The sequence below is a fragment of the Megascapheus bottae genome, chromosome 15 (genome assembly GCF_031878675.1).
Source record: "Megascapheus bottae isolate mThoBot1 chromosome 15, mThoBot2.hap1, whole genome shotgun sequence".
Lineage (NCBI taxonomy): Eukaryota > Metazoa > Chordata > Mammalia > Rodentia > Geomyidae > Megascapheus > Megascapheus bottae.
The window spans coordinates 30,985,138-31,012,599 of record NC_143523.1 but is presented as its reverse complement, the minus strand read 5'-3'; the positions used below and the strand labels follow the sequence as shown (position 1 = coordinate 31,012,599).

Genomic DNA, 27,462 nt, shown 5'->3' with positions numbered 1-27,462 from the left:
CAAGTAAAAATTATGTGTATTTGTGGTATATAGAGTAATGTATTGGTAAATATCTATACTGTGAAGTGACTGCCATAGTCAGGCAACTTTACATGTATATTACCTGCCTTACATAGTCATTCTGTTTTTCCCCACTGTGGTGAGAGCACTTGAGATAAGTATACATGATTATTAGTTAGTATCACCATGTTCTGCAGTAGATCTTTGGACCTTATTCATCTTGTTTAACTGAAAATTCATACCCTTGAGCAAATCTTTTCCCTACTCTCAGCCCCTGGAAATCGTATTTTCAAAAGATAAGTTGCTTTATAACCTCGCTATGAGAAAATGGTTTCATTCATTTTTCTCTTCATGCTATTTTCTTATCATGCTAAAAAAAAAACTTACCTGTTAATTATATTGCAGATTTGGTTTCACAGACTTCTTAGAAGGCATCATAAGGAAAGGCAACATAATAAAAATAAACTTGATATTTCTGCTGTTTGAGAATAATTACATAGTTTTAACATTATAATGTGTGATCTTTTGCTTTTCTAATAAGTGAAATTATTCTCTCTTTTTTTTTTCTTTTTTCTTTTTTGCCAGTCCTGGGGACTGAACTTAGGGCCTGAACACTGTCCTTGGACATTCTCAAGGTTAGAGCTCTACCACTTGAGCCACAGCACTACTTTTCTATGTATGTGGTACCAAGGAATTGAACCCAGGTCTTCGTGCAAATTAGGCAAGCATTCTACCACTAGGCCAAATCCCAGCCTTGAAATTATTCTTTGATATGATATTTATAAATGAAGTTTTAGTTAGATCAATTAAGAGTTCATTGATTACTCAGAAAATCAGTGACTAAAAAGCTAAGAGCAAACTCTTGGGAAGACTTTAGATTTTCAAAGGTTCCATTTGTTTGCATGTTAAGTATGACAAAAATCTTTTAACATCAAATACCTAGGATTTCTGTGCTTTTTACCTTCTCCAAAGACAAAACCCAAACCATTTCAGATTGATGGAAAAACTTATGTAGGGAGTTCTGCAGAGAGAAATGCCACAAAGTTTGTGTGCAAATAGATTCTGGATTTAGTAATCAGGCAATTTTTGTGTAGATTAAGCCACTTTCTCTTAATTCAATCTTAGATCAGAACCATATGATCATATTATTTTAAGCTGTATATTTGCATTGACTCCTGCCTGGTTCCTGTACCTCTTCTTATTCTTCAGTGGTACTAGGGTTTAAACTGAGGGCATTGTGCTGCTAAGCAAGTGCTCTGCCATTTGAGTCACACATAAAGCCCTTTTTGCAGATAGGATCTGTCATAGGCTGGCTCATCTCAAACTGCAGTCTCTCCAGCCTCTCCTTTCTAAGTAGCTGGATTATAGACATGAGCTACCACTAGTCACCCTTATCTCCTATTTTGTAACATTTTTGGTGATTATTTGAATTATACATAGGGTTGTAAAAGTACTTGTTATAATTCACAGCATATAAACCTTAGAAATCAGGTAAAAAGTTTATGATAAAGTAGATATGTAATGAGTTAGGATACTTGGTAGATTTAAGCTAGAGATTCTTAAGCTCTTCATGTTATAAACTTAAAAAATCCAATGAAAGTTGTCAACATTCCACCCACATACATATGTGCATAGTACATGTAAATCTGCAAAAAAAATTTTAAGTTATGGTTTTTAATTGCATTGAAGGACAGAATCTACCAGGCACTGGTGGCTCATACCTGTAATCCTAGCTACTCAGGAGGCTGTGATCTGAGAATCATGATTTGAAGAAGCCCAGGCAGAAAAGTCTGTGAGACTCCTCTCTCCAATAAACTACCAAAGAAGATGGAAGTGGATCTATGGCTGAAGTGGTAGTGTGCTATAGCCTTGAGCAAAAGAAACTCAAGAACAGTCCCCCAAACCCCAAGACCAGCACAAAACCAACAAACAAAAAAAACCAAAGAATGTAAAAGAAAAGCCTTATATTTCTCCTTTTTTCCTCCATGCAAAAATTGGTGGCATTGGTAGCATTGGTTTTTGCTAAATATAGTTGATATAAATCTTAAAAATCCCTATATGCTACATATATTTCTTACTTTACTGATGATGTAAAATCACTAGGAAGGGAAGTGTGATCAGGATTATCTAGAGTTAATGATAGCATTCAGAATTAATTTTGAGTTCTACATTGTTAAATTTCTTTGTACTTTATCAAGTTCATCCAGTGCTGGAATTGCAAAAGAATTTTCAGACTATTCAGGATAATCAATCCTTTACTGGTTCTCCTGAAATGTAGATAATTTTTTAAAGGCTCCTCAGTTTATATACCTCACAAATAATAGTGCTCAGCAACCCCTGATTTAAAGAGAATAAGGACAGACTGGAACTCTTGGTCTTGTAAATTTAGTTCTGTAGGTGTCTTTAAGATTTCTGGAGTTTAATTATCTTAAAACTGCTTAAGGACTCTAGCTGTACTCCAGCTGTGAGCAAGAAAGTTGAGCACTTGATCAAGCCATAGTACCAACTCAACACAATAGGACACAACAAAACAAACAGAAAAAGCCTTTAGAACCACTTTAAATCATGCACTGGTGGCTCAGGCCTGTATTCCTATCTCCTCAGGAGGCTGAGATCTGAGGATGTACTTCAAAGCCTCCCAGTACAAGAAGGTTCTTAAAACTCCTGGTGTCGGTAAACTACTCAGTAAAAGCTGAAAGTGGTGCTATGGTTCAAGTGATGATAGAGCACTAGCTTTGAGTGAAACAGGGCTTAGGGACAACACCCAGACCCTGAGTTAAGAGAAACCAAACAAAAAAACACTTACGTGGGTGAGAGGAGCCAGGAAAAAAAAATGGGGAGAAAACAGGGGAAGAGGTGAGTGACACTACTCAAAAAGAAGTGTGCTCCTTACTTGACTTATGTAACTGCACCCCTCTCTGTATATCACATTTACAATAAAAATTTAAAAATAACTTAATTTACCTACTACAGCGCTAAATAACTTATTATTATTATTACTTTTGTGTGTATGTGCCAATCCTGGGGCTTGAACTCGGCCTGAGTGCTATCCCCAAGGTTTTTCTATTCAGGTTTTCTGTGCTATTTGAGTCACAGTTCTACTTCAGACCCCCAAGTAAAATTACAATGTGAGTCACCAGTGCCCAACCAGTAATATGTTTTTAGCCTGATTTGAGTAATTGATTGTTTTGGTAAGAAAATTTAGATGTATATGATAAAGCTATTTTGATACAAGCATTGCTTTTCCTTAAAAAAAAAAAATCTTGCTCACATTGCTTGCTCACTTACCTGGTGCTTTACCACTTAAACCCTGCTTTTTGATAGTTAATGTGTTGGCTCCTAATTGTAATCCTCTGGAAATGAGACCCTTGAGTAGCTAGTATTACAGGCTCAATGCCACTGTTACCTAATCCAAAGTAGTTTGATTTTTGGTTTTTTAATGGGTCATGGGGCTTGAACTCAGCCTGGGCACTGTCCCTAAACTCTTCAGCTCAAGGCTACTACCCTACCCTTGAGCCAAGCCCCACTTCCCATTTTTAAGAAGTTAACTGGAGATAAATGTCTCAGGTCCTTTTGTGTCCTGGCTGGCTTTGAACCTTGATCCTCAGATCTCAGCCTCCTGAGTAGCTAGGATTACAGGCGTGAGCCACCCTACCAGATCAAAGTAGTTTCATTCTTAGAGCATCTATTAGGTTGCTTTGTCTTACCATTATTTCCATTTAGGATGATCCTATGCCTTTGCTTTCTTACAGTTGTAAACCATTATTACAGAAGAAGAATGCATTTATTTATTTATTTATTTATTTTTTGCCAGTCCTGGGCTTGAGCTCAGGGCCTGAGCACTGTCCTTGGACTTTCTCAAGGCTAGAGCTCTACCACTTGAGCCTCAGCACCACTTCCGGCTTTTTTCTATGTATGTGGTACCGAGGAATCGAACCCGGGTCTTCATGCATGCTAGGCAAGCACTTTAACCACTAGGCCAAACTCCCGGCCCGAAGAATGCATTTATATATTTTGCAGTTTGTATAGGAGTAATTTAGTCTGACTTTAATACTTTGTTTGTATCCTTGATTTTAATTGTAGAGAAATAGCAAAATTGAAAAAAATTGGGCCATTCTGGTGACATATAGTAGCAGATTATGTTTTTCTTGTTTTGAAGAGAAAAGAAGGATTTACTGTGGTTTTGGTAATAATTTGACTTTTCAGAGAATATTCAAAATAATCTGAATTGGTCTTTACGTAGCCTCTGCAGCCATGATGTAAATTAGCTACTAGGATGTGAATGCAAACCCATTATGAAACATGGTATTGTTATTAGTACTTAGATTTTGAATGTTGCAGGAGTCAAGCAATGTATACTTCCTATAATAAACATTCTTGAGAGTGACGTAACAGTTTGAGACAAAGAAGACTCCTACTTTTTATTCAATAATATGTAAGGAAACAAATATATTATTATCCTTCTCTAGCAGTAATTTGTATATTTAATATTTTCCTTCAGAAAATGTGAGAAAGTATTGAAGTGTAAGTCATGAGGGTTTCCTGCCCTCCATTCCCCCAAAGAAAACATGTTTTAAGGCAACTTATAGGGTCAATTTTCAACTGTCATATGCCCCTTTCTGTGTCTGCACTTAACATTTCAGTAATACAATAGATCATTCATCCACTTACTGTAAACCTCAGAGAAAGTATCACAAGATTGATAGCATGTGTTTTGAAAGTATTCATGAAACTTTTTTTTTTGCCAGTCCTGGGGCTTGTACTGAGGGCCTGAGCACTGTTCTTGGGCTTTCCTCAAGGGTTAATGGTTTACCACTTGAGCCACAGCACCACTTTTGGCTCTTCTATGTATGTGGTACCAAGTAATCAAACCTGGGTCTTTTTTCATGGTAGGCAAGCACTCGACCACTAGGCCAAACTCCGGCCTCATAAAACTTCTTAAAGAGGTTCATTTCTATGGCATGACAGCTATCACTGGTTTTCCTCTTTCTTTCTCTCTACCTCCCAGAGTAATGGCAACTAAAATAACTGTTAATACTTACTTCTTTTAAACATTTAGGAAGAAAATTTGGATCATTTCCATTTTCTTTGTTTCCAAGTTAGCTATTAGAGATGAAGTTCCTATATGAGCTCTGTCTATGAGTTTATTGAGCTTCTAAAGAAGAATTAAACCTTCTGAAAATTGTCAATTGTAAAGCTGTCAAAAAGGGAATTTATTAAAAATTTTGTTTGAGGAATGAATGATTTAGTTTCATAATCAGGTTATTTTTACATATATTTTTATTGTAATTAATAGGAGGGTTACATTATATTCGCCAGATAGAAGGTACATTAATTCACATACATTGATACCCTTTCTCATGTCTTGGTGCCCCCCCCCCACTCCTCATCTTGTTTTCCCCCTTCCCTATCTAATTTCAAATAACCAAATACGCATATATCCAATATATCAGATAACAAAGTGAAATACTGTAACAATATGAGATAACCAAGGGACAGCAAAAGAGATGAGAGATAATATAGTGCATTAAAGGACAACAATCACTCATTATATGGCTTTTGTTTCTATATCCTAGAAGTCCTTTCATTTAGCATCATACTGTATGGCCTTATATATCTAGGTTTTGCTTTATTGTAATTCTCTGCTAGGAGAGCCCAAGGTTTCTACTGATTATGACAAATGAAGGAAACCATTGAGCCTCTGTTCCTTTGAGTCTGGCTTACTTCACTTAATATGATAATCAGGTTATTTTTCTTTTTAGTCTGCTGGGTTGTTTTTCTTTTTAATCTGCTAAGTTTCCCTTTAAAGTAACTAAATGAAATTTTCATGTTTCATCTACATTTAAAACAAAAACAAGTTATAATTACTATCTTAAAAAAAAATCTTCTAATGTAACGTTCTTACTTTTCCCAGCTCATTCATTCATTTGAGGTAATCTGTGTTCCTTTGGTAAAGAAGCCTATTATCCAATCCATAGCTTCATCGAATTGTTCATTCCAATTCATTCTAATACAAATGAGGAGCAGATTTGCAAAGATCAAATAGTCTTAATATCTGTGTAATAACTGAAAACTATGTCTTGATCACTGTGCTTTCTGCCCAGTTCTGCTGTCCATTTTTCCTCTTCATTTTTTTTGATTTCTAAAATAGAAATAAAAGGAGAGAAAATAGTTGCTTTGTAATATATGTATTTTTTTAGTTTCAAATCAGATAAATACAATTCAAACTTAAAAAGAGAATTTTCTTGATTTATATAACTTGAAAGTTTTGGTCTGAACTTTGATGCTCAACAAATGTCAAGACCCCTATTCTCTTCTTCCTCTGACTCTTCCACCCTTTCCTTTCCTGTATATACTTTATTTTCAGATAGAATTTCTGTAAGCATTGTGAAGGTGTGATTCCTAGTGGCTTCAAGTTTGCATTCTAATTCTATAGGTAAACAACAGTTTGAGCAAAAATTCATAATTTGGGTTCTGATTTTTCAGGACTGGAAAATGTCCTTGCATCCGTATGAACCTTTCTAGCCAGGGAACAGAAATCTGATAGATCATGTATGTGAAACTGAGGACTAGGGTCTAAAACCCCCAAAACATGGGGAGAATAGAGAAACATAACATTTCCAGGATTCTAAGGATTTTGTCAATACCTAAAATTTCCTAGAAGTGAAGGACAGTAATACATTTCATAGATGGAAAAAGTAAGAGTTCACATAAATCACCTAGCATGTCTCTTATTAGTAAAATCCAGGACACTCGAGTAAAAGTTTTAGACTCAGGGGCCGGGAGTTTGGCCTAGTGGTTAAAGTGCTTGCCTAGCGTGCACGAAGACCCAGGTTCGATTCCTTGGTACCACATACATAGACAAAAGCTGGAAATGGTGCTGAGGCTCAAGTGTGGTAGAGCTCTAACCTTGAGAAAGTCCAAGGACAGGGCTCAGGCCCTGAGCTCAAGCCCAGGACTGGCAAAAAAAAAAAAAAAAAAAAAGTTTTAGACTCAGATTCACATTTATTCACTTGGGAGATCTGTGTTCTTGGTTTTAAGCAAGGTAATTATGTGCAGTGAGAAAGTTCTTACCCTTAAAATAGAATTGATGATGACTTGGGTTGTTTGTGCATACCTATAATCCTGATATCCTTAAGACTGAGGCTAGAGGTTTGTTTGTCATTTAAGACCAGCCTGAGCTGCATAGTAAGATCCTGTCTCAAAAAGATAGAGGTGTTAATATCTACCTTGTAAAAGCTGTGGTCATGTCAGGAAGGAATGAATGTAGGATATCAGTGAGTAGGTACAGAAAGTACTGTTAAATGATTTATTTTACTAACCAGTTGTAGGAGATGAATTTCCTCCTTTGTTGAGTTACTTTCTAATTATTATGGTTTGTGGAATCATTCTGAAATAGAGCCTTATAGGCTGTAAGATACTATTTGGTTAAAACACCTACATTATTTCTTTGTTAAGTCATAGAAAAAGATGATAGATATTTTGACCAGTTTGGTAGGTTAAGAAGATTGGGTAGGAGCCGGAAGTTTGGCCTACTGGTAGAGTGCTTGCCTAGGATGCATGAAGAACTGGGTTTGATTCCTCGGTACCACATACATACAAAAAAGCCGGAAATGGTGCTGAGGCTCAAGTGGTAGCGCTCTGGCCTTGAGAAAACCCAAGGACAGTGCTCAGTGCTCAGGCCCCGAGTTCAAGCCCAGGACTGGCCAAAAAAAAAAAAAAAAAAAAGATTGGGTAATAACTCATACTTTTAAATCTTTTAAAGTACATGAGTCTTATTTGAATAAATTCAATTTGAGTTTCAAAAGCAGAGTAACAATATCTCATCTGACTAGTATTAAAGCAAAAAGCACAAAACTGGATCAAAATGTCATTTGTACACCAGAACTGATATTTAAGTTTTTCCATGAAAGTTATCACATGGATTTTGGTAACTGAATAGAGCTGTAGAAGTCAAAAATAAATACTTTATTCTCACCCATTATGTGGATTTGTTTGTGTGTAGGTCAGGTAGTTAGAATGCTGACTGATCCCAATCTCTGACCTCCCTTCTACTGCCTATACCTTTGTCATTCATAGTTTTGATTGTCTCTGTGTCTTTTTTGGGGGGAGGGGAGGCCTGGTCCTGGGTCTTGAACTCTGGGCTGGGTGCTATTCCTGAGCTTCTTTTGCTCAAGTTTAGTGCTCTACCACTTGAGCTTTCTGGCTTCTTTTGAATAGTTTATTGGAGATAAACAATTTCATGGACTTTTGCCCAAGCTGGCTTCAAACCTTGATCCTCAGATCTCGGCCTCCTAAGTAGCTAGGATTATAGGCATGAGCCACTGGTGTCTGGCATTTCTTTTCTACCACCCTGTCTCTTAGCTGTGTTTTCTTCCTTTAGCATGAAAATGTCAGGATAAGCCAGGCACAGTGCTCATGCCTGTAATCCTAGCTACTCAGCAGGCTGAGATCTGAGGATCACTGTTAGACATACTATTTATTATTTGCTTTATATTTTATATTTCTTAAGCTGAATTTATTGTTTGTTTTTTTTATCTTATATTTCTAAGTTGAATTTTTCTTGTCATTGAATAATACCAAAAACCCCCATAAATAATCACTCTTGATAATTCATTTATTCAGAATTATTACTAAATGTATTGCTGTAGAGGTTCTTTTTTAGAGGCAGCTTAGGTTCCCATTTATTTATGTATGTATGTATTTATTTATTTATTTACTTACTTACGGCAGTCTTGTGGGTTGAAATCAGGGCCTGGACACTCTTCATTGGACACTCTGCCACTTGAACTACAGCGCCACTTCTGGTTTTTTCTGTGTATGTGGTTCTGAGGAATCGAACCCAGGGCTTCATGCATGCTAGGCGAGCACTCTTATCATTAGGCCATGATCCAAGCCCCTAGGTTCCCCTTTTATAACTAACTACATGACTTATATCTTTTCTTTTTTGCCAGTCCTGGGCTTGACCTCAGGGCCGCAGCACTGTTCTTGGGCTTTCTTCAAGGCTAGTGCTCTACCATTTGAGCCACAGCACTATTTACAGCTTTTTCTATGTATGTGGTACCGAGGAATCGAGGTCTTCATGCATGCTAGGCAAGCACTCTACCACTAGGCCAAACTCCCTGCCCATGAATAATATCTTTTAAGCATTTGTAATACTTAACATTTCCTAAAGTATACTTACCTAGTTTCTTCAAAAGAGACATATATGTATCATAGCAATATTTTATTTTATTTATTTATTTATTTATTTTTGCCAGTCCTGTGCTTGAGCTCAGGGCCTGAGCACTGTCCTTGGACTTTCTCAAGGCTAGAGCTCTACCACTTGAGCCTCAGCACCACTTCCGGCTTTTTTCTATATATGTGGTACCGAGGAATCGAACCCGGGTCTTCATGCATGCGAGGCAAGCACTTTAACCACTAGGCCAAACTCCCGGCCCCTATAGCAATATTTTAAAGTACCTCTCTTAGCAGCTTGTTACATATGTATATTATGGCAGCTATATATTCATTGACATCTAAGGTCAATATCACTTTTTGCTGCTGTTCTTTCTGCCTTTTAAAAGCAGCATACTTCTGTCTGGTTGTGATATGGTTTTGCATGGAAAGTAGGTAACCACATTTGTTAGGAATTCTGTGTTCATAAGTTCTTGTAAAGAGTTTAGCTATCATGCAGAGGCTTTTGATGCAGTGGCCTTTGTTTATTGAGTTCATGGATCAGAACATTGTGATATTTAAGTGAGGTGTTAATCATTTTGTATTTTAAGGAAAAATTCTTTTTTTTCATACTTTTTTATTGCAATTTATAGAAGGTTTACATTATATTCACCAGATGGAAGGTACATTACTTCACCAACATTGATACCCTTTCTCACATGTCTTGGTCCCCATTTCCCTTCCCTTACCCCCATCCCTGACCTTGTTTTCCCCCTTGCCTATCCTATTTCTGATACAGTATATCAGATAACAAGGTAAAATACTGTAACAATATGAGATAACCAAGGGACAGCAAAAGAGATAAGAGATAACAGTGCATTAAGGACAACAATCACACATTATATGGCTTTTGTTTCTATATCTTGGAGGTCCTTTCATTTAGCATCATCCTATATGGCCTTATGTATCTAGGTTTTGTTCTATTGCAAATCTCTGCTAGGAGAGCCCAAGGTTTCTACTGATTATGACAAATGAGGGAAACCATTGAGCCTATGTTCCTTTGAGTCTGACTTTCTTAATATGATTTTTTCGGTTCCTCAAAAGACTAAACATAGAGCTCCCATATGACCCAGCAATTCCATTACTTGGCATTTACCCACTCGTCCAGAAACAAGGACATCATAAATCCACTAGCACAACGATGTTCACTGCAGCACTATTTACCATAGTGAAGATATGGAACCAACCCAGATGCCCCTCAGTTGATGACTGGATCAACAAGATGTAGTATTTATACACAATGGAATTCTGTGTGGCTGTCAGAAAGAACGACATCACCCCATTTGTAAGGAAATGGAAAGACTTAGAAAAAAATTTACATTTATATTGATGTTGCTCCAGTTTTTCTCTATTGGATTGGATATAAATACTAATCAGTTAAAATGTTAACGTATATATGTTGGTAAATGGGTACAAGCCATTTACCATAGCAATGAAAAGGCTATAATGAAACTTTTCTTTTGAATTTGGCTTGTCTTTTTCTTCTGTCCCACAGGGAGTAACAATTCCCAGTCAGAGGCGCTATGTGTATTATTATAGCTACCTGTTAAAGAATCATCTGGATTATAGACCAGTGGCACTGTTATTTCACAAGATGATGTTTGAAACTATTCCAATGTTCAGTGGCGGAACTTGCAGTAAGTGTTCTAAATATGTTGGAACATATTTATTAACCTATCTATAAATAAATTTACCACACTTGAAATTCATACAGAAGAGTATATATTTCTGAAATCTTGGAATCAATTGAATAGCTACATTGCTTAACTCATTGGGAAGCCAAGAACAATGGTATGGATGATCTTGAAGCCAAATTATATTTATAAAAATATTCTATGCTCCAAAACATGAAATACAGCCTAAATTCTGACTGTGACTAAAGATCTTGTCTGTTAGAAGTCTAGCATGAGAATGACAGAGAGAGTCATTAGTTTACTGGTCTTGGGCAAGGAACTAACTCCGTCATTTTAAGAACACTAGTTATTTACAGTAATGGTGACAGGACAATGAAAGTGAAAGGAAGAGATGTTAAGTCATGCAGCAAGTTCAAGTATAAAGAACAAATTAAGGTTGAGTCAGTGTGTGGAGTGTTGAAGAAAACCTGGATTTACATCATGATTCCAGTCCTAGCTCTGTCATTAATGTACTGTGTAATCCAACCATATTATCAACCTCTCTTTTAGTTTGTTCAAATAAAAAATGGATTTAAGGGCCGGGAGTTTGGCCTAGTGGTAGAGTGCTTGCCTAGCATGCACGAAGACCCGGGTTCAATTCTTGGTACCACATACATAGCAAAAAAAGCCGGAAGTGGTGCTGAGGCTGAGGTGGTAGAGCTCTAGCCTTGAGAAAATCCAAGGATAGTGCTCAGGCCCTGAGCTCAAGACCAGGACTGGCCAAAAAAAAAAAAAATGGATTTAAAAAATCTGAAACTTCTTAAATACTGTTATTAATGCCTGTGATTTCTCCTCGTAGCCTATCTTGGTCATCCTGACCCTTTTTTTTTTTTTTTTTTGCCAGTCCTGGGCCTTAAACTACGGCCTAAGCACTGTCCTTGGGCCTTTTCCTCAAGGTTAGCATTCTACCACTTGAAACCACAGCACCACTTACAGTTTTTTCCTATGTATGTGGCACCAAGGAATCGAACCTGGGTCTTTGTGCATGCTGGGCAATCACTCTACCACTAGGCCAAACTCCCAGCCCCTGACCCTATTCTTTTCTGCCATTCTTAGCTGGAATTCTTAGCTAGACTGATGGGAAGTTTTAATACTTGGACCCTAAGCAGAGTCCGGGAAGATATGGGGGAGAATATATGGAAGGAAGCCCTAGAACAGACCAGACTGCTGCTGCCTTTTTTTCTGTAACAAGAGTTTTATAATATTGATATACAATTACCACTTGAAGTGATCACTTTTTAATATTTAAGAAGTACATTTTCTGTTCATTATATAAATTGTAGAGAAGATGCCTCTTCCCTATTTTGATGCATCTTTTTTCAGACATCTTTTAGACATACGTTTAGACATTTTAGACAATATTTTAACACATATGGATTTATACAGATGTACTAAAATAAACATGCATTTTATTGAAAGTAAATTATATCTTAAATAGATCATATCTTTAAAAAGTAAAAAGATGTATTATTTTAGTAGATATATTAGTTTTTAGCTTTAAGGTTTGCTACTTGAAAATATACAGTATAAAAAAATATACCAGGCTGCGCATAGTGGCTCATGCCTGTAATCCTAGGTATTCAGTAGGCTGAGATCTGAGGATCGTGGTTCAAAGCCAGCCCGGCACTGAAGTCCATGAGACTTTTATCTCCATTTAACCATGAAAAATCCGAAGTGGTGCTGTGGCTTAAGGGGTAGGACTGTAGCCTTGAGCTGAAGTGCTCAAGGACAGCTCCCAGGGTCAGAGTTCAAGCCCTATGACCGAGTGGAAAAACAAAACACACATTACAACACAACCACCTTCTATACCGGCTGGTAGTGTAGCCTCATGGTAGAGTGCTTGCCTAGCATGCATGAAGCCCTGGAATTGAACCTTAGTACCACATATACAGAAAAAGCCAGAAGTGGTGCTATGGCTCAAGTGGTAGAGTGCTAGGCTTGAGCAAATCATATCCAAAACAGTGCCCAAGACCTGAGTTCAAGTCCCAGGCCTGGCCCCCCCCCCAAAAAAAATTCTATACCTAGAAAATTAATTTGTTGAAGTTGTTAAATAGGTATGATCATCATGACTAGACCTTTTCCTATATCCTAAGTGGAAGGCAATTTTATCAAAGACCTTAGAAGACTTTTACGTGTGCTATATTTAATAAATATAATTATTTTTATTAATAAAAGTTTATAATGAATATAACTGCTTATATTAATAGATATTTATATTTAATAAATATTTATATTAACAAATATAGCACGTGTGAAAGTCTTCTAAGGAGCCTCATTGATGTGTGTTCATCTCATTACAGTTTTTAAAACTGACCACAAGGCATGCCTGTTTGAGGTATTAACACAGGAAAATATGATTTAGATGACCATTACAGTCATTGAAGTCAATGGAGAATAGCTTGAATTAAAGCACAGTAAAATGAAATAACTAGATAAGAAACGTAGTAACCAGGAATAGAATAATAATAGACTATGTGTCTGTTAGAGGCTTTTGAATGGTGATGTCAGACCTGATTAGATAAGTACTGTGGTGTCATAATACTAGAGGCTCAAAATCCTGTTTAAAAGACACTTGCAAAGATTGAGGGAGGAAAGAAATAACGGGGGGGGGGTTGGTAATGTGACTTGGCGTAATTCAGATAAAGCAATCAGAGGGAATTTGTTTTGCTTTTCTTTTGCCATTTCTATTTAGGAATTAAAAAGCATATTTTTAATTGTTAATTATAAAGGGGATGTTCAAGTTACATAAGTCGGGCCATTAATACATTTCCTTTTGGACAGTATCCTATTCAGAGACTTTTATCAGATTTTTGATCCTACCAGGTAGATGATTTACAGAAAGGAGAATTCGGAAGGTTTAGGGACACAAATATTACTATAACTGTATATAAGAGCATTTCATTGATTTTTATTTACTAGATACAGATATTGTCAATTTACTACAACATAATCATGGGAAATATTTGTGAATTGTGAAGTGAAAAGAGCCATATTAATGATGGACTTCTGATGCTAGGCCTTCTGAATTGTGGAATTCATATTGTAGATAGAGATTATTTCCTTAGTGACTTTGCCTAAAATTTTATTAAGCTTCCTTTCATTTTTAGTAGAAATCTTAAATGACATGAATTTGTTAATAGATTGTGAATTGTTTGTTAACAGTTCTAAAATTCTCGAAGATGTACATTTTAAAGTTTTATTGAAATCTGGCTTACACTATTAATTTTCTTTTCAAATTCTAAAAGTCAGTATTTCCAGCCTTCAAATTAAAAGACAAACCATTTCATTCTAGCTAGTTTTACATTATATTTTATATATATATATATATATACATGTTTTTCTACTTATATTTATGTTTATTCCAAAGAGACTTCTCAGTAATAAGGTCATTGTTACATAGGCTTATAAAATGGCTAATTGTATTTTGGACCTTTAGTCAAAGATGTGGAGTTTTATTGACAAATGGATGTAATAATCCCTAGTTCGGACACATGATCAGTGTCTTGCAAATGTATGAATAACCCTCACAGAGCTTTGACCAAACTTGGATTTACTGTATAATTTCTGATATTCCTACCTAAGCCAGTAGGTGTTTATTAAAGTGGCAATGCCATTTAGAAAGAATTTCCACATTTTATTGATCACATTGATAAAAATGTAAGACTTTTTCTTCTTGAAGGATAATGATGCCCTTTGGCTAATAATTGATGTGCACACACACGAACTCACATAAACTACGCAAACTTGTGTCCTATTTCTTGTCTTGGCATATTTTCTTCAGACCTTCTTAAGTTTGCAAATCAATTTCTTTTAAAAAATTTTATTTTTTATCATTATTATGCTATATTTACATAAATATAAATGAGTTCTATTTTGTCAAGTTATTTAGGTAATATTAAGTTTTTAAAGTTCTTGGATCTTAACAGTTAAATGTTATTTCTATAATTTATGTCATCAACTGTAAATGGATTTATGAGTAGATACTTTTCTTTTTTCTTTTTGTCAGTCCTGGGCTTGGGCTCAGGGCCTGAGCACTATCCTTAGACTTTCTCAAGGCTGGCACTCTACCACTTGAGCCTCAGCACCACTTCCGGCTTTTTTCTATGTATGTGGTACTGAGGAATCAAACCTGGGTGTTCGTGCATGCTAGGCAAGCACTCTACCATGATGCCAAACTCCCGACTACTTTTTCAGTATACAAACTAAAATTTTCTCTTTTTAGTCTTTACTACCTTTTAGTTAGAATTACTAGTCGAGAAGCAGATGAAAAGTTATATTATTCTGGTTCTTTTATTTATTTTAATTTATTTTCTTTTTTTGTGGGTCATGGGACTTGAACTCGGCCTGGGTGCTCTCCCTGAGCTCTTGAACTCAAGGCTACCACCCTACTCTGGAACCAAGCCTCACTTCCTGTTTTCTAGAAGTCAGTTGGAGATAAGAGCCTCAGGTCCTTTTGTGCCCTGTCTGGCTTTGAACCTTCATCCTCAGATCTCAGCATCCTGAGTAGCTAGGATTATTGGCATGAGCCACCATTGTGCCCACTTTAAAAGGCAGGTTAAGGCTAAATTTTTAGTGAAAGTAGAGTGTTAGGAGAAAAGGGAGGTTGTGCTGCAGTTATTACTTGAGGTCTATTGCATTTCTTTGCAGACATTTCAGAGATTTCCTTTTTAGGATGATAACTTCATGTGTCTTTAAAGCAAAATGTAAGCTTGAGGTCAAAAGAAGGAAGGCTAATATTTTGTAAATGCCTAGGTTTATTTGTGGAATTTATTGTGATTTTGCTATGGATTATATTGTTTGCCTTTATGAACATGTGTTTTGTGATATTTGGCATATACTAGAGACTTCAAAGTACCACAGCAAATAAACATGTTCTAAAAGTTAACAATTTATGTAGACAAAACTGCCAGAAAATTCTTAAAAATAGGTACTCAAAGTCATAGTAGGATTTTAATTGCAATTTTAATGGGAGTTTAATGTGTGTATGCCAGACATCTAATCTTGCTACAATGCGAAGTAATTCACCTTCATATAAGTAATGAATCCTTATTTTTAAGGCTCAAATTGGAAAAAGCCTTACATTATATTTTCTCCTGATTTATTTCCATTGATTTGTTTAGATCAGGAATACAGGATTATTATTTTATGTGAATTGTTAATAATCATTTAAATAACTTTTGATACATTGATAGTTAAAGGTATTTTCTGTGAAGTGATACTAGTATGTATTTAACCATGCAGATCCTCAGTTTGTGGTCTGCCAGCTAAAGGTGAAGATATATTCCTCCAATTCAGGACCCACACGACGGGAAGACAAGTTCATGTATTTTGAGTTTCCTCAGCCGTTGCCTGTGTGTGGTGACATCAAAGTAGAGTTCTTCCACAAGCAGAACAAGATGCTAAAAAAGGTATGTATTTCATTTATTGGAAAAATGTCCAAAATGGCCATGCCTAGAAGAGTGATCTTAAATTTTTTGATTAAATTATTAGTTGGGGAGAAATCATTCTGTAAAAAAAGAGTAAGAGATGAGTTTCATTTTATGACCACATTTAATGAACTTAATTAATTTAAGAAACAGTAGATGCTGTATTTACTGTGGCATTGGTGAGGCATTATAATGATCAGCTGTAACATTCCTAGAAAACATGATTCTTTGAAAAGAAAACATGAAACTAATTTTAAAAATGGATTTTTGTCTATAGGTAGAAATATTAAAAAGTCATATATGTTGTGTGGTCTTGCATATTGACACAAACCTTTCCTCCCATTTGTGTGTGTAGAGACTAGGTTATTTAATGTATTTATTTATTTAGCCAGTCCTGGGCTTGAGCTTGGGACCTGAACACTGTCCGTGGACTTTCTCGAGGCCAGAGCTCTAACCGCCTGAGCCTCAGCACTACTTCCGGCTTTTTTCTATGTATGTGGTACTGAGGAATCAAGGTCTTCGTGCATGATAGGCAAGCATTCTATTATTGGCCAAACTCTCGGCCCGAGACTAGGTTATTATTTTTTTTTATTTAGTTTCTGTAGAGGTACTAAGTATCTAGCTACAAGAAAAATACATATGAAGAAGTAATAAAGAGAAATGTATTATTTACAAGTGTAAATTTAGAAGGTTAATGATGTTTGTAGTTTGCTGAGCAATATTTAGAGAAGGCAAGCATATAATTAGGAAAATTTTGTTTTAAAATATTAAATGTGAAAATTTAAAGTGATTCTGAGGTGTACATTGTTAGCTAATGGAGAAACTTCTAGCTTTATAGAATATTGCTGTCTAGTTAAACAATACATCGGGCATTGCTGATTTTTTTTTTTTTGCCAGTCCTGGAGCTTGAACTCAGGGCTTGAGAACTGTCGTTGGGTTTTCTCAAGGCCAGAGCTCTACCAGTTGAGCCACAGCACCACTGCCAGCTTTTTCTATGTATGTGGTATTGAGGAATTAAACCCAGGTCTTCATGTATACTGAACAAGCACTCTACCACTAGGCCAAACTCTTGGCCCTCTTATTTTCAAATATTAAGAGTAGGATTCATTTTCTTAGATTTTAGGTTTTTCTTTCATCTTCAACTGTTGATTTTTATTTTATTTTGTTGTTGTTGTTGGGCCTGGGACTTGAACTCTGGGACTGGGTGTTGTCTCTGAGCTCTTCAGCTCAAGGCTACCACCCTACCCTTGAGCCAAGCCCCCCACTTCCTGTTTTCTAGAGGTTAATTGGAGATGAGTTTCAGGTCCTTATGTGGCTAGGCTATCTTTGAACCTTGATCCTCAGATCTCATCCTCCTGAGTAGCTAGGATTACAGGTATGAGCCACTGCGCCCCACTTCAGACTTTTTTTTTCATGTATTTTTATTGTAACTAATAGAAGGGTTACATTATATTTACCAGATACAGACTTATTTTTATGTTGACCAAAAACCATTTGAAGTGATGAACTTTTCTTGTGGTATTTTAATTTATTTATTTATTTATTTATTTATTTATTCATTCAGTGGTGGGGCTTTAATTTAGGGTCTGGGTACTATCTTTTGAGATTTTCACTCAAGGACACTCGACCACTTTGCTCCACAGCACTACTTCTGGTTCTCTGGGAGTTCATTGGCGATTAGAGTTTCAAGGACTTTTTGGCTTTGAACTTCCATCCTTAGATCTCAGCCTCCTGAATAGCTAGGATTATAGGCATGAGCCACCATTGGATGGTGGTATTTTATTTGCAACAGGGACTGCCTATGTAGCCGTTGGCTAAGATTTACTACATAACTCAGATTAGCCTTGAAGTCAGATCCTCCTTTCTTCACCTCCTGTGTGCTGGGATTAATTAGAGGTGTATGCTACCCCAACTACTTCTAGGATATTTTGATTAAGAAGTCTTTTTTATTAGTAGTAAGAAGTGATTTTTAATTCTGAAAGTTTTCATACATTGCCATGTGAAAAACTGGAACCTCTTCTATAGAAGTAAAAATGTACCTGCTACTTAACAAGGGAAGTTGTACTTTCAAGTACTTACTAAAATAAAAACACCTGTTTTGTTTACACCTGCCTATACACAAATAAACTCAAAACATTAGTTAAAGCTAGTCTTAAGAAGTATTTTATGATCTTAAAACAAAGTAAGTTATCTCATATCTTATGAGATAATTTTGGTTTAACGTTTGAATAAAAGAAAAAAAAGATGAGTGAGGATTTAGTCGGTAACCCACACATTATGTTTACTTATCTTCATTGAAAATAATCTGTGATACAGTTTCTTACTATTTCTTTTAATTAGTCCCAATGTCCCATTTTTCTTCTTTCAGGACAAAATGTTTCACTTTTGGGTAAACACATTCTTCATACCAGGACCAGAAGAAACCTCAGAAAAAGTAGAAAATGGAAGTCTATGTGATCAAGAAATTGATAGCATTTGCAGTATAGAACGTGCAGATAATGACAAGGAATATCTAGTACTTACTTTAACAAAAAATGATCTTGACAAAGCAAATAAAGACAAAGCCAACCGATACTTTTCTCCAAATTTTAAGGTTAGTCTAAAACATTTTGGGAAATTATTGATGATATGGGTGTTCACTGTGTGTGTGTGTGTGTGTCCAAGACAGAATGTGTATATATATGTTATTTTAAATATATAGATGAAGACCTTAATTCACTCATTTCTAAACTAAATTGTGTTGGCTGAAACAGTGTGTGTTTTTTTTTTAGGATTCAGTTTATTTTCTAAATTTGTACATTTTGAGATACTTCTAAATTTTCCATAAAAGTCATAGAAACAATAAACATAACATGTCATATAGATCTCCCATATATTCTAATGTGAAACAGTGTTTATATAGCAATAATATGATGTGCTTGGAAGCTTAGTTTGGGCATGATTGTTATGGAGAATATTTACCACTTCAACTCTGTTTTCTGCTTCATTTTAATATCAGCTTCTGAGTGGTCTTAATCTGATTGTCACTCTTGTGAACATTTTTTTGAAGAACTTGTAGGTACCAGAAAGAATTCATAATTTAGCACAGGTCTATTTTCTATTCCAGCCCTAGCCACATTGTTGCTTTGTTCCTTGAGATTTAGCCACAGTGCATTTGGTTCAAGTCTGTGACAGTGCTGTGTTTAGGCCTCTGGTCTTTCCAGTTCTTTTCTTTCTCTCTTTGAATCTTTCTGACTCAGTCTTTCCATGACCCTCACATGACTATCCTCATATTTCAGTCCATGGCTTCAACATCATCTTCTTTGAAAGGCATTCTCCTTTTTTTATTTTATTGTGTTAAGTCTCTGAATTATTTGGTCTTATTTATTTTCATAATCTTGGAGTGTTAAACTCAGGGTCTTACACTTGCCAGGCAGATACTCTGCTGTTGAACCATATTTTCTGATTATTTGTGAGGTTAGGTTTCACCTTCCTTCTTGGGTACACACTTGGATCACAGACCGCCTATTTTATGCTTCTGGTCATAGTTGGGGTGACAGGTATGTGTCACCATGCCTGGTATCTTTTCATTGAGATTGAGCCTTGTGGACTTTTTTTGCCTGGGCTGTCTTGGAACAGCAGTCTGTGTTCAGCCTTCTGAGTAGTTAGAACCATGTGCCAGCTACTGGCCCCTCTGTGTATCATATGTGTGAGTATATGTGTAAATGTTTGTACTTTTATTTATAGACAAGAATTCTTCAGATTAAAAACATCGGTCAATATTCCCATATAGTCGTTTGCCCTTTTTCTTTTCCTTTCCTAATTCTTATATTTGGGCACTCTCCTCTTCCTTCTTTTATTAAAGAATTTATTAACATTGATTTTTACATCACATTTCAAACGACGTATCTAACAAATAAGTATTCAAGAAGGGAATCTCTATATACAATCACTGGCACTTAGATTTTAGAGCATAATTAAAATTAGGCTGAGGGTTTGTATGTCAGAGATACATATTAATCTATGTAATAAAACATTATGTCTACAGTCATAGATTTTTATATCTATGTAGTTGTACTTATATTTCCAATACCATGTCCATAGCACTGGGTATGTAAGTATTGAGTCCTCGCTCTAGAACTGTTTGGATCTAATAGCCACATATTAATCTCCTCTTCCTTTTAACATAGTGTTTCACACTCGCTCTTGCTCTCTTGCACTCTCTTGCTCTCTCTGCTTTCTCTCTCTCTCTCTCTCTTTTTCCCTCACACTCTTTCTCCCCTCCCTTTCTCCCCCTTACCCCACTCCTCTCTCCTCTGTTCTCACTGTGTGCCTGCAGTCCTATCTCTGGCCTGGGAGCTGTCCCTGTGCTTTTTTGCTCAAGACTTGCTTACTGTAAATTAAACTAAGAATATCATTAGTAATATTTAGAGTGAAGAGGTTAGAGGGTGTATGTTTAAAATAAAATGTATTTAATATTAAATACTTTGGATCTTAAATGTCATTAAGTACTTCTAAATTTCATTTCATTTCTTTCTTTCCCCCCCCCCCCCAGTCCTGGGCTTGAACTCAGAACCTGAGCACTGTCTTTGGGCTTTTTTTTTTCTCCCTCAAGGCTAGTGATCTGCCACTTGAGGTACAGCACCACTTCCAGCTTTTTTTCTGTGTATGTGGTACCGAGAAATCGAACCCGGGTCTTTGTACATGCTAGGCAAGCATACTACCACTAGGCCAAACTCCCTGCTCTAAATTTTTTTCTTTTCTTCCCTCTCCCCTCTCCCTTCTCCCCTCTCCCCTCCTCCCTTCCCCCTCCCTCTTCTTCCCTCTCCCCTTTACCCTCTTTCCCTCTCCCCTCCTTCCTCCTTTCCCCTCTCCCTGCCTCTCCCTTCTCCCCTCTCCACTCTTCCTCTCTCCCCTCCCCTCTCTTCCTCTCTCCCCATCTTTTCTTTTCTGTTCCAGTCCTGGGGCTTGAACTCAGGGACTGGGTACTGTCCCTGAGCTTCGTTTATTCAAGTCCAGTGCTACCACTTGGGCCACAGTGCCACTTCTGGCTTTTCTATATATATAGTACTGAAGAATTGAACCTAGGGCTTCATTCATGCTAGATAAGCACTCTACCATTAAGCTACATTCCCACTCCTAAATTTCATTTATAATCTACTGGATTCCATCTTTTTATTTCCCAGTGAAAGTACATTTTCTCCACTATTACTTTTCTAAATTTTTTTTTTTTTTTGGATAGAGTCTTGTTATGTGATTCATTTTGGCCTTGAACTTGTAATCTTTTTTCCCCTTGTAAGTGCTAGGATTATAGGTATGCACCATCATGCCTAGCAATCATTATCTTTTCATATGTATATATATTATATTATATTATATTTTGCCAGTCCTGGGCCTTGAACTCGGCCTGAGCACTGTCCTTGGACTTTCTCAAGGCTAGAGCTCTTATCATGTGGAACTAAGGAATCGAACCTGGGTCTTCATGCATGCTAGGCAAGCACTCTGCCACTAGGCTAACCTCCTGGCCCCCAATCATTATCTTTTAAAATGTTTTTCCCTCTAATTTTATTACATTTTGTTTCAGTGCTGTAGAAACTTTCACAGGTGATGTAACTCACTAGTAGTATAAACTTAACTTGGGTAAGGCTCTGGGCTTGATACCAAGTGCAGCCAAAAAAACCCAAACCTTTCACTTATCAATGAATAAGTATAATGTTATCATGAGAGTACACTTTTTTGTTTCTGTTCTAGTAGTTAGGATAGTAAGAGAAGGTTTGACATTTAAACAGAAGTCTGAATGAGGTGAGTGAACTAACAATACCCAGGAAAAGAGAAAAGTAGGTGAAAAACCCTGAGAGTGTAATGAATGTGAGTAACTGGTATAAAGACAGTGGAGTGTGTATTTTCAGGGCAGAAAAGATGTAAGCTGATTTTTTTTCTTTGAACATTATTTGCTGTCTTAAAATACAGACTGGAGAGAAAAGTGGTGAAAGGCGGCAAAAATATAAGGTGAGAGATGAGTCAATAGACTGCTGGAAGTGGCTAGTTCAAGTGAGAGAAGTAATGGCAGGAGAATGTGGTATTTTGAAGGTAGAACTTAAAACTATTTACTGATGAGTGTATGTAGAGTGTATGTGACTTGAATATCAGGGGAAATGCTATAAATACAATAAGCAAGAGATTTGAAGCTAGATCTGATTTAAATCCCATGTTCAGTACCTATGTACTTACCTACCTACCTACCTGCCTATCAACCATTCAGCCAACCAACTAACCAGGTATGTGCCCTTCTAATAGTTCCTTTCTGGCCCATTGTTTGCTTTCTTTTAAATATATCATGGATTGGGTTTGGCAGTCATTTGGACTATGCTTATAAAGGCAGCCATTAGCTAGCTCTCTTAGACCACTATATGATCTGTGTTAATGTTTTCCTTCTCCTTTGGCCTTTTAGGTGAAATAAATCCTAAGCATCATTGTTATTCAGTATTTTTGTGTTGTATAGTACTACTAAGATCTGAAAATAAATTGAGTTTCAGAAATGTTTGGAAATTTCTTTGTAAATTGTGATTGAAAAACAGTATCACGTGAACTCCCAATCACTTTTGCTCTGCATTACTTTTGAAAATTACTGAGCTAGTATTCATAGCTTCTGTTTCTTTCTTTCTTTTTTTTTTTGGCCAGTCCTGGGCTTGGGCTCAGGGCTTGAGCACTGTCCTTGGACTTTCTCAAGACTAGCACTCTACCACTTGAGCCTCAGCAACACTTCCGGCTTTTTGCTATGTATGTAGGGTATGGAGGAATCTAACCCGGGTCTTCGTGCATGCTAGGCAAGCACTCTGCCACTAGGCCAAACTCCCGGCCCGCTTCTGTTTCTTTTTAAATAGTATAATGGTATCTCAATTTATCTTGTTGGTACATAGCAAGAAAGAAAATATGGAAAATCTTAATAAAAATTCACTTGAAAAGCAGCTGCCATGTAGTACGCGATGGTACCTGTCATCTCAGTACTTACTGGGGCTAAGACAAGAGAATACTGACTTTGAGGCCAAATAGTTATCCCCTGTCTCAAACAAACAAAACCCTACCCAAACAAACAACCAAAAAATATATGCCTGGTAAAGTGTTGTTGTTATAGCACTTCAAAAGGAATTTATTAAACACACATATCTTTACTAAGTAATTTAAAATCAGCCTTAATTGTGAATTTTTACTTTAAAATTTCTTTTTCTAGGTGAAGCTGTACTTCACAAAAACAGTAGAGGAACCATCAAATCCAGAGGCTAGCAGTTCAACTTCTGTAACGCCGGATGTTAGTGACAATGAACCTGATCATTATAGATATTCTGACACCACTGACTCTGATCCAGAGAATGAACCTTTTGATGAAGATCAGCATACACAAATTACAAAAGTCTGATTTTTTTTTTATCAAGAGGGATAAAATACCATGAAAACAAACTTGAATAAACTGAAAATGGACTTTTTTTTTTTTTAATGGCAATAGGACATTGTGTCAGATTACCAGTTATAGGAACAATTCTTTTTTTCCTGACCAATCTTGTTTTACCCTATACATCCACAGGGTTTTGACACTTGTTGTCCAGTTGAAAAAGGTTGTGTAGCTGTGTTATGTATATACCTTTTTGTGTCAAAAAGACATTTAAAATTCAATTAGGATAAATAAAGATGGCACTTTCCCATTTTATTCCAATTTTATAAAACGTGGAGACAGACTGATGTGTATACGTAGGAATTTTTCCTTTTATGTTCTGTCACCAACTGAAGTGGCTAAATAGCTTTGTGAATTACAGGTTCACGTCCTACCCCTTTGCACTTGTGGCAACAGATGCGTTTGCGGTTGGCTAAGAGAAGTTTCTAAAGGGTTTTGCTACATTCTAATGCATGTATTCAGGGTAGGGGGATGGAGGGAATGCTCAGAAAGGGATATGTTTTATGCTGGACACTGGACTGTATACCATTGCCAGCTATTTACACACACCTTTCTTTAGCATGCTACAGTTATTAATCTGGACATTTGAGGAATTGGCCGCTGTCACTGCTTGTTGTTTGTGCATTTTTTTTTAAAGCATATTGGTGCTAGAAAAGGCAGCTATAAGGAGTGAATTTGTATTGGGGTGCAGGAATGAACCTTTGATAACATCTTAAGAATCCACAAATGAAGGGATATAACCGTAATGTGGTCCTAGGTAAGAAACACAGCAACAATGACTTAATCATATAAATGTGGAGGCTATCAACAAGAATGGGCTTGAAACATTAAAAAAAGTGACAATGATTTATTAAGTATGTTTTCTTAGTTGTAATGACTGCTCCATCTCCTGTGTAATCAAGGCCAGTGCTGAAAGTCAGATGCTATTAGTACCTATTCAGTCAACAACGTACATTTATTTCACTAGTTTTCAATCATATACTTGCTGTGGATGCTTCATATGCTGGCTGCAAGCTTCTCTTTCTCCTTAAATACAAAATATTTTGTAATACTGCACAAGAAACTTCAATTTGAGATTCTACAATAAGCGTTTTTTTTTCTTTAAAGAATTATGATGCACTTATTCAGTCCAGTAGCTATCAGCCCTTCTGCCATTTTGACCTTACACATTCTATTACAATGAGTTTTGCAGTTTTGCACATTTTTTAAATGTCATTAACTGTTAGGAATTTTACTTGAATATTGAATACATATATGTATATTAAAAAAGACATTGTTAAAAAGGAAATTAGAGTTGCAGTAAATTTACAACACTGCACAAATAATAAGGCATTTAATTTTTCAGTAGTAACTGTCCTACATATGCTTTATCGATTTGCTATTGAAAGAATAGATTTTTTTTTTAATGTGCAGTGTTGAGTCATTTCTTCGTAGTGCTATGGTTGGGATTAGGGCTTCAATTTTCACTTCTTAAATATCACCATATATCTGATATGCCCAGACTGCATACAATTTTAAGCAGAGTATAACTACTATTGTAAAGGTAATGTGAAGATACTATTAAAAAGAATTTCTTTTTCCAGGAATTTAGTGTCTTTCAGATTAGACCTTGACATTTGAATATCCAGCCATTGTATTTCTTAATGGTGTAAAGTCCCATTTTCAATATCTTATTGGTGCTGAAATTGTTCACTAGCAGTGGTCTGACCTAGTTAATTTACAAATACAGATCTCATAGGACCTGTTAGAGCAGCATGTAGATTTTGATGGTAAATAGACTAGGCAGAACTTCATCTAAAATATTCTTAGTAAACGATGTTGATATGTTTTCCATATCATTAGTTTCATTCAAAATTTTTAAATTTTTAACAAAACTCTTTAGTATTTAAACATTTATATTTAAACATTGATACATAGTTATTGGTTGACTGTTCATAAGTAAATTGGTAAAGTTAGAGACAACTTTTCCTAAGATCTCACCATTGAAATGTGTTTGTCACCTCGTCTTTCATAGAAGCTGAAAATTGTTGACTAAAATGGAAACCAACTGCTCATGTTTTGAAGATAGTTGTTAGTACTGTTCTTTGTTACAGTTTTGGGCACAGCATATTAAAACATAACTTGTATTGTTCCAGTACATAACACAGAGGGCCAGGTCATAAATAATGACATTACAATGGGCTTTTGCACTGTTATTTTTCCTTTGGAATGTGAAGGTCTGAATGAGGGTTTTGATTTTGAATGTTTCAGTGTTTTTGAGAAGCCTTGCTTACATTTTATGGTGTAGTCATTGGAAATGGAAAAATGGCATATATATATTATATATAAATATATATTATACATACTCTCCTTACTTTATTTCAGTTACCATCCCCATAGGATTTGACAAGAATTGCTATGACTGAAACGTTTTTCAAGTCCTAATTAAAACTTTATTTATGACAGTATTCATCATTAGCTTGAAATGCAGTCTGTAGGTAATCTCTCCCAAGTTTCTGGAATGTTTTCTTAGACTTTTTTTTGATGTGCAGCAGCTTATGAGTCTGAAGTTACTTGAAGGCATCACTTTTAAGAAAGCTTACAGTTGGGCCCTATTCCATCCCAGTCCTCTGTAATCCTCTTGGACTTCTTTGTTTTGGGCCATAATTATAAAAGGGTAGTTGAATAAATAGCATCACCATTCTTTGCTGTGGCACAGGTTATAGACTTAAGTGGAGTTTACCGGCAGCATCAAATGTTTCAGCTTTAAAAAATAAAAGTAGGGTACCAGTTACATGTTTTAGTGCTAGAAAATTTGTGCAATATGTTCATAACGATGGCTGTGGTTGCCACAAAGTGCCTCGTTTACCTTTAGATACTGTTAATGTGTCATGCATGCAGATGGAGGGGTGGAACTGTGCACTAAAGTGGGGGCTTTAACTGTAGTACTCGACAGAGTCGCCTTTTACCTGCCAGTTCAAAAGTTCAATCTGTTTTCGTATAGAATATATATATATATATATATATATATATATATATATATATATATATACTAAAAAAAAATTCAGTCTGTTAAACAGCCTTACACTGATTCAGCCTCTTCAGATACTCTTGTGCTGTGCAGCAGTGGCTCTGTGTGTAAATGCTATGCACTGAGGATACACAACAAATATGTGTACAGGATAATGCCTCATACCAATTAGATGTCCATTTGTTACTGTGTTTGTTAACAACCCTTTATCTCTTAGTGTTATAAACTCCACTTAAAACTGATTAAAGTCTCATTCTTGTCACTGTGTGGGTGTTTTATTAATTGAGAGTATTTATAATTTAATAAGTCCATGGAAATTTTAATTAATGGGCAGCCAAATTAAGTTCTGTTAGTTTTTGTTTTGTTTTTGATTCTCCCATTCCTGCTGTAACTCAAAGCCCACTGTTAGAAAAGCATAGCCTGTCAGCTTTGAAGTAGAGTATCTGCTGTTCATGGTTAAGAGGTTTTGTTTTGTTTTTTGATTTTTGTCCTTAGTCACGACTTAAATTGCTCCAGGAATATTAGATAACCCTTAAGGTTCTTAGGTGCTTTTTTTTTTTTTAAGCCAGATTCTGACTATAGCTCTCCCAAATTTGTTACTTCAGATCTCTAATTTGTGGCTTTTGCTTCTTTGATAATTTTATAATAGAAGTGTAATTTCATACTCTGCCATCATCTACTCATCATGACCATATGAAAATTGATATT

General features: G+C 36.0%; 1 protein-coding gene across 1 annotated transcript in view; it reads left to right on the top strand.

The window, feature by feature from the left end:
* Positions 1-26,754, top strand: part of Pten (phosphatase and tensin homolog) — a 73,861-nt gene extending 47,107 nt beyond the window's left edge. Inside the window, exons 7-10 of the mRNA XM_090345529.1 lie at positions 10,712-10,853; positions 16,131-16,297; positions 18,684-18,908; positions 23,526-26,754. Coding sequence (XP_090201655.1) covers positions 10,712-10,853; positions 16,131-16,297; positions 18,684-18,908; positions 23,526-23,711 — 720 coding nt within the window. The 3' untranslated portion in view covers positions 23,712-26,754. The remainder of the gene's footprint in view (positions 1-10,711; positions 10,854-16,130; positions 16,298-18,683; positions 18,909-23,525) is intronic.
* Positions 26,755-27,462: the final 708 nt, after the last annotated feature.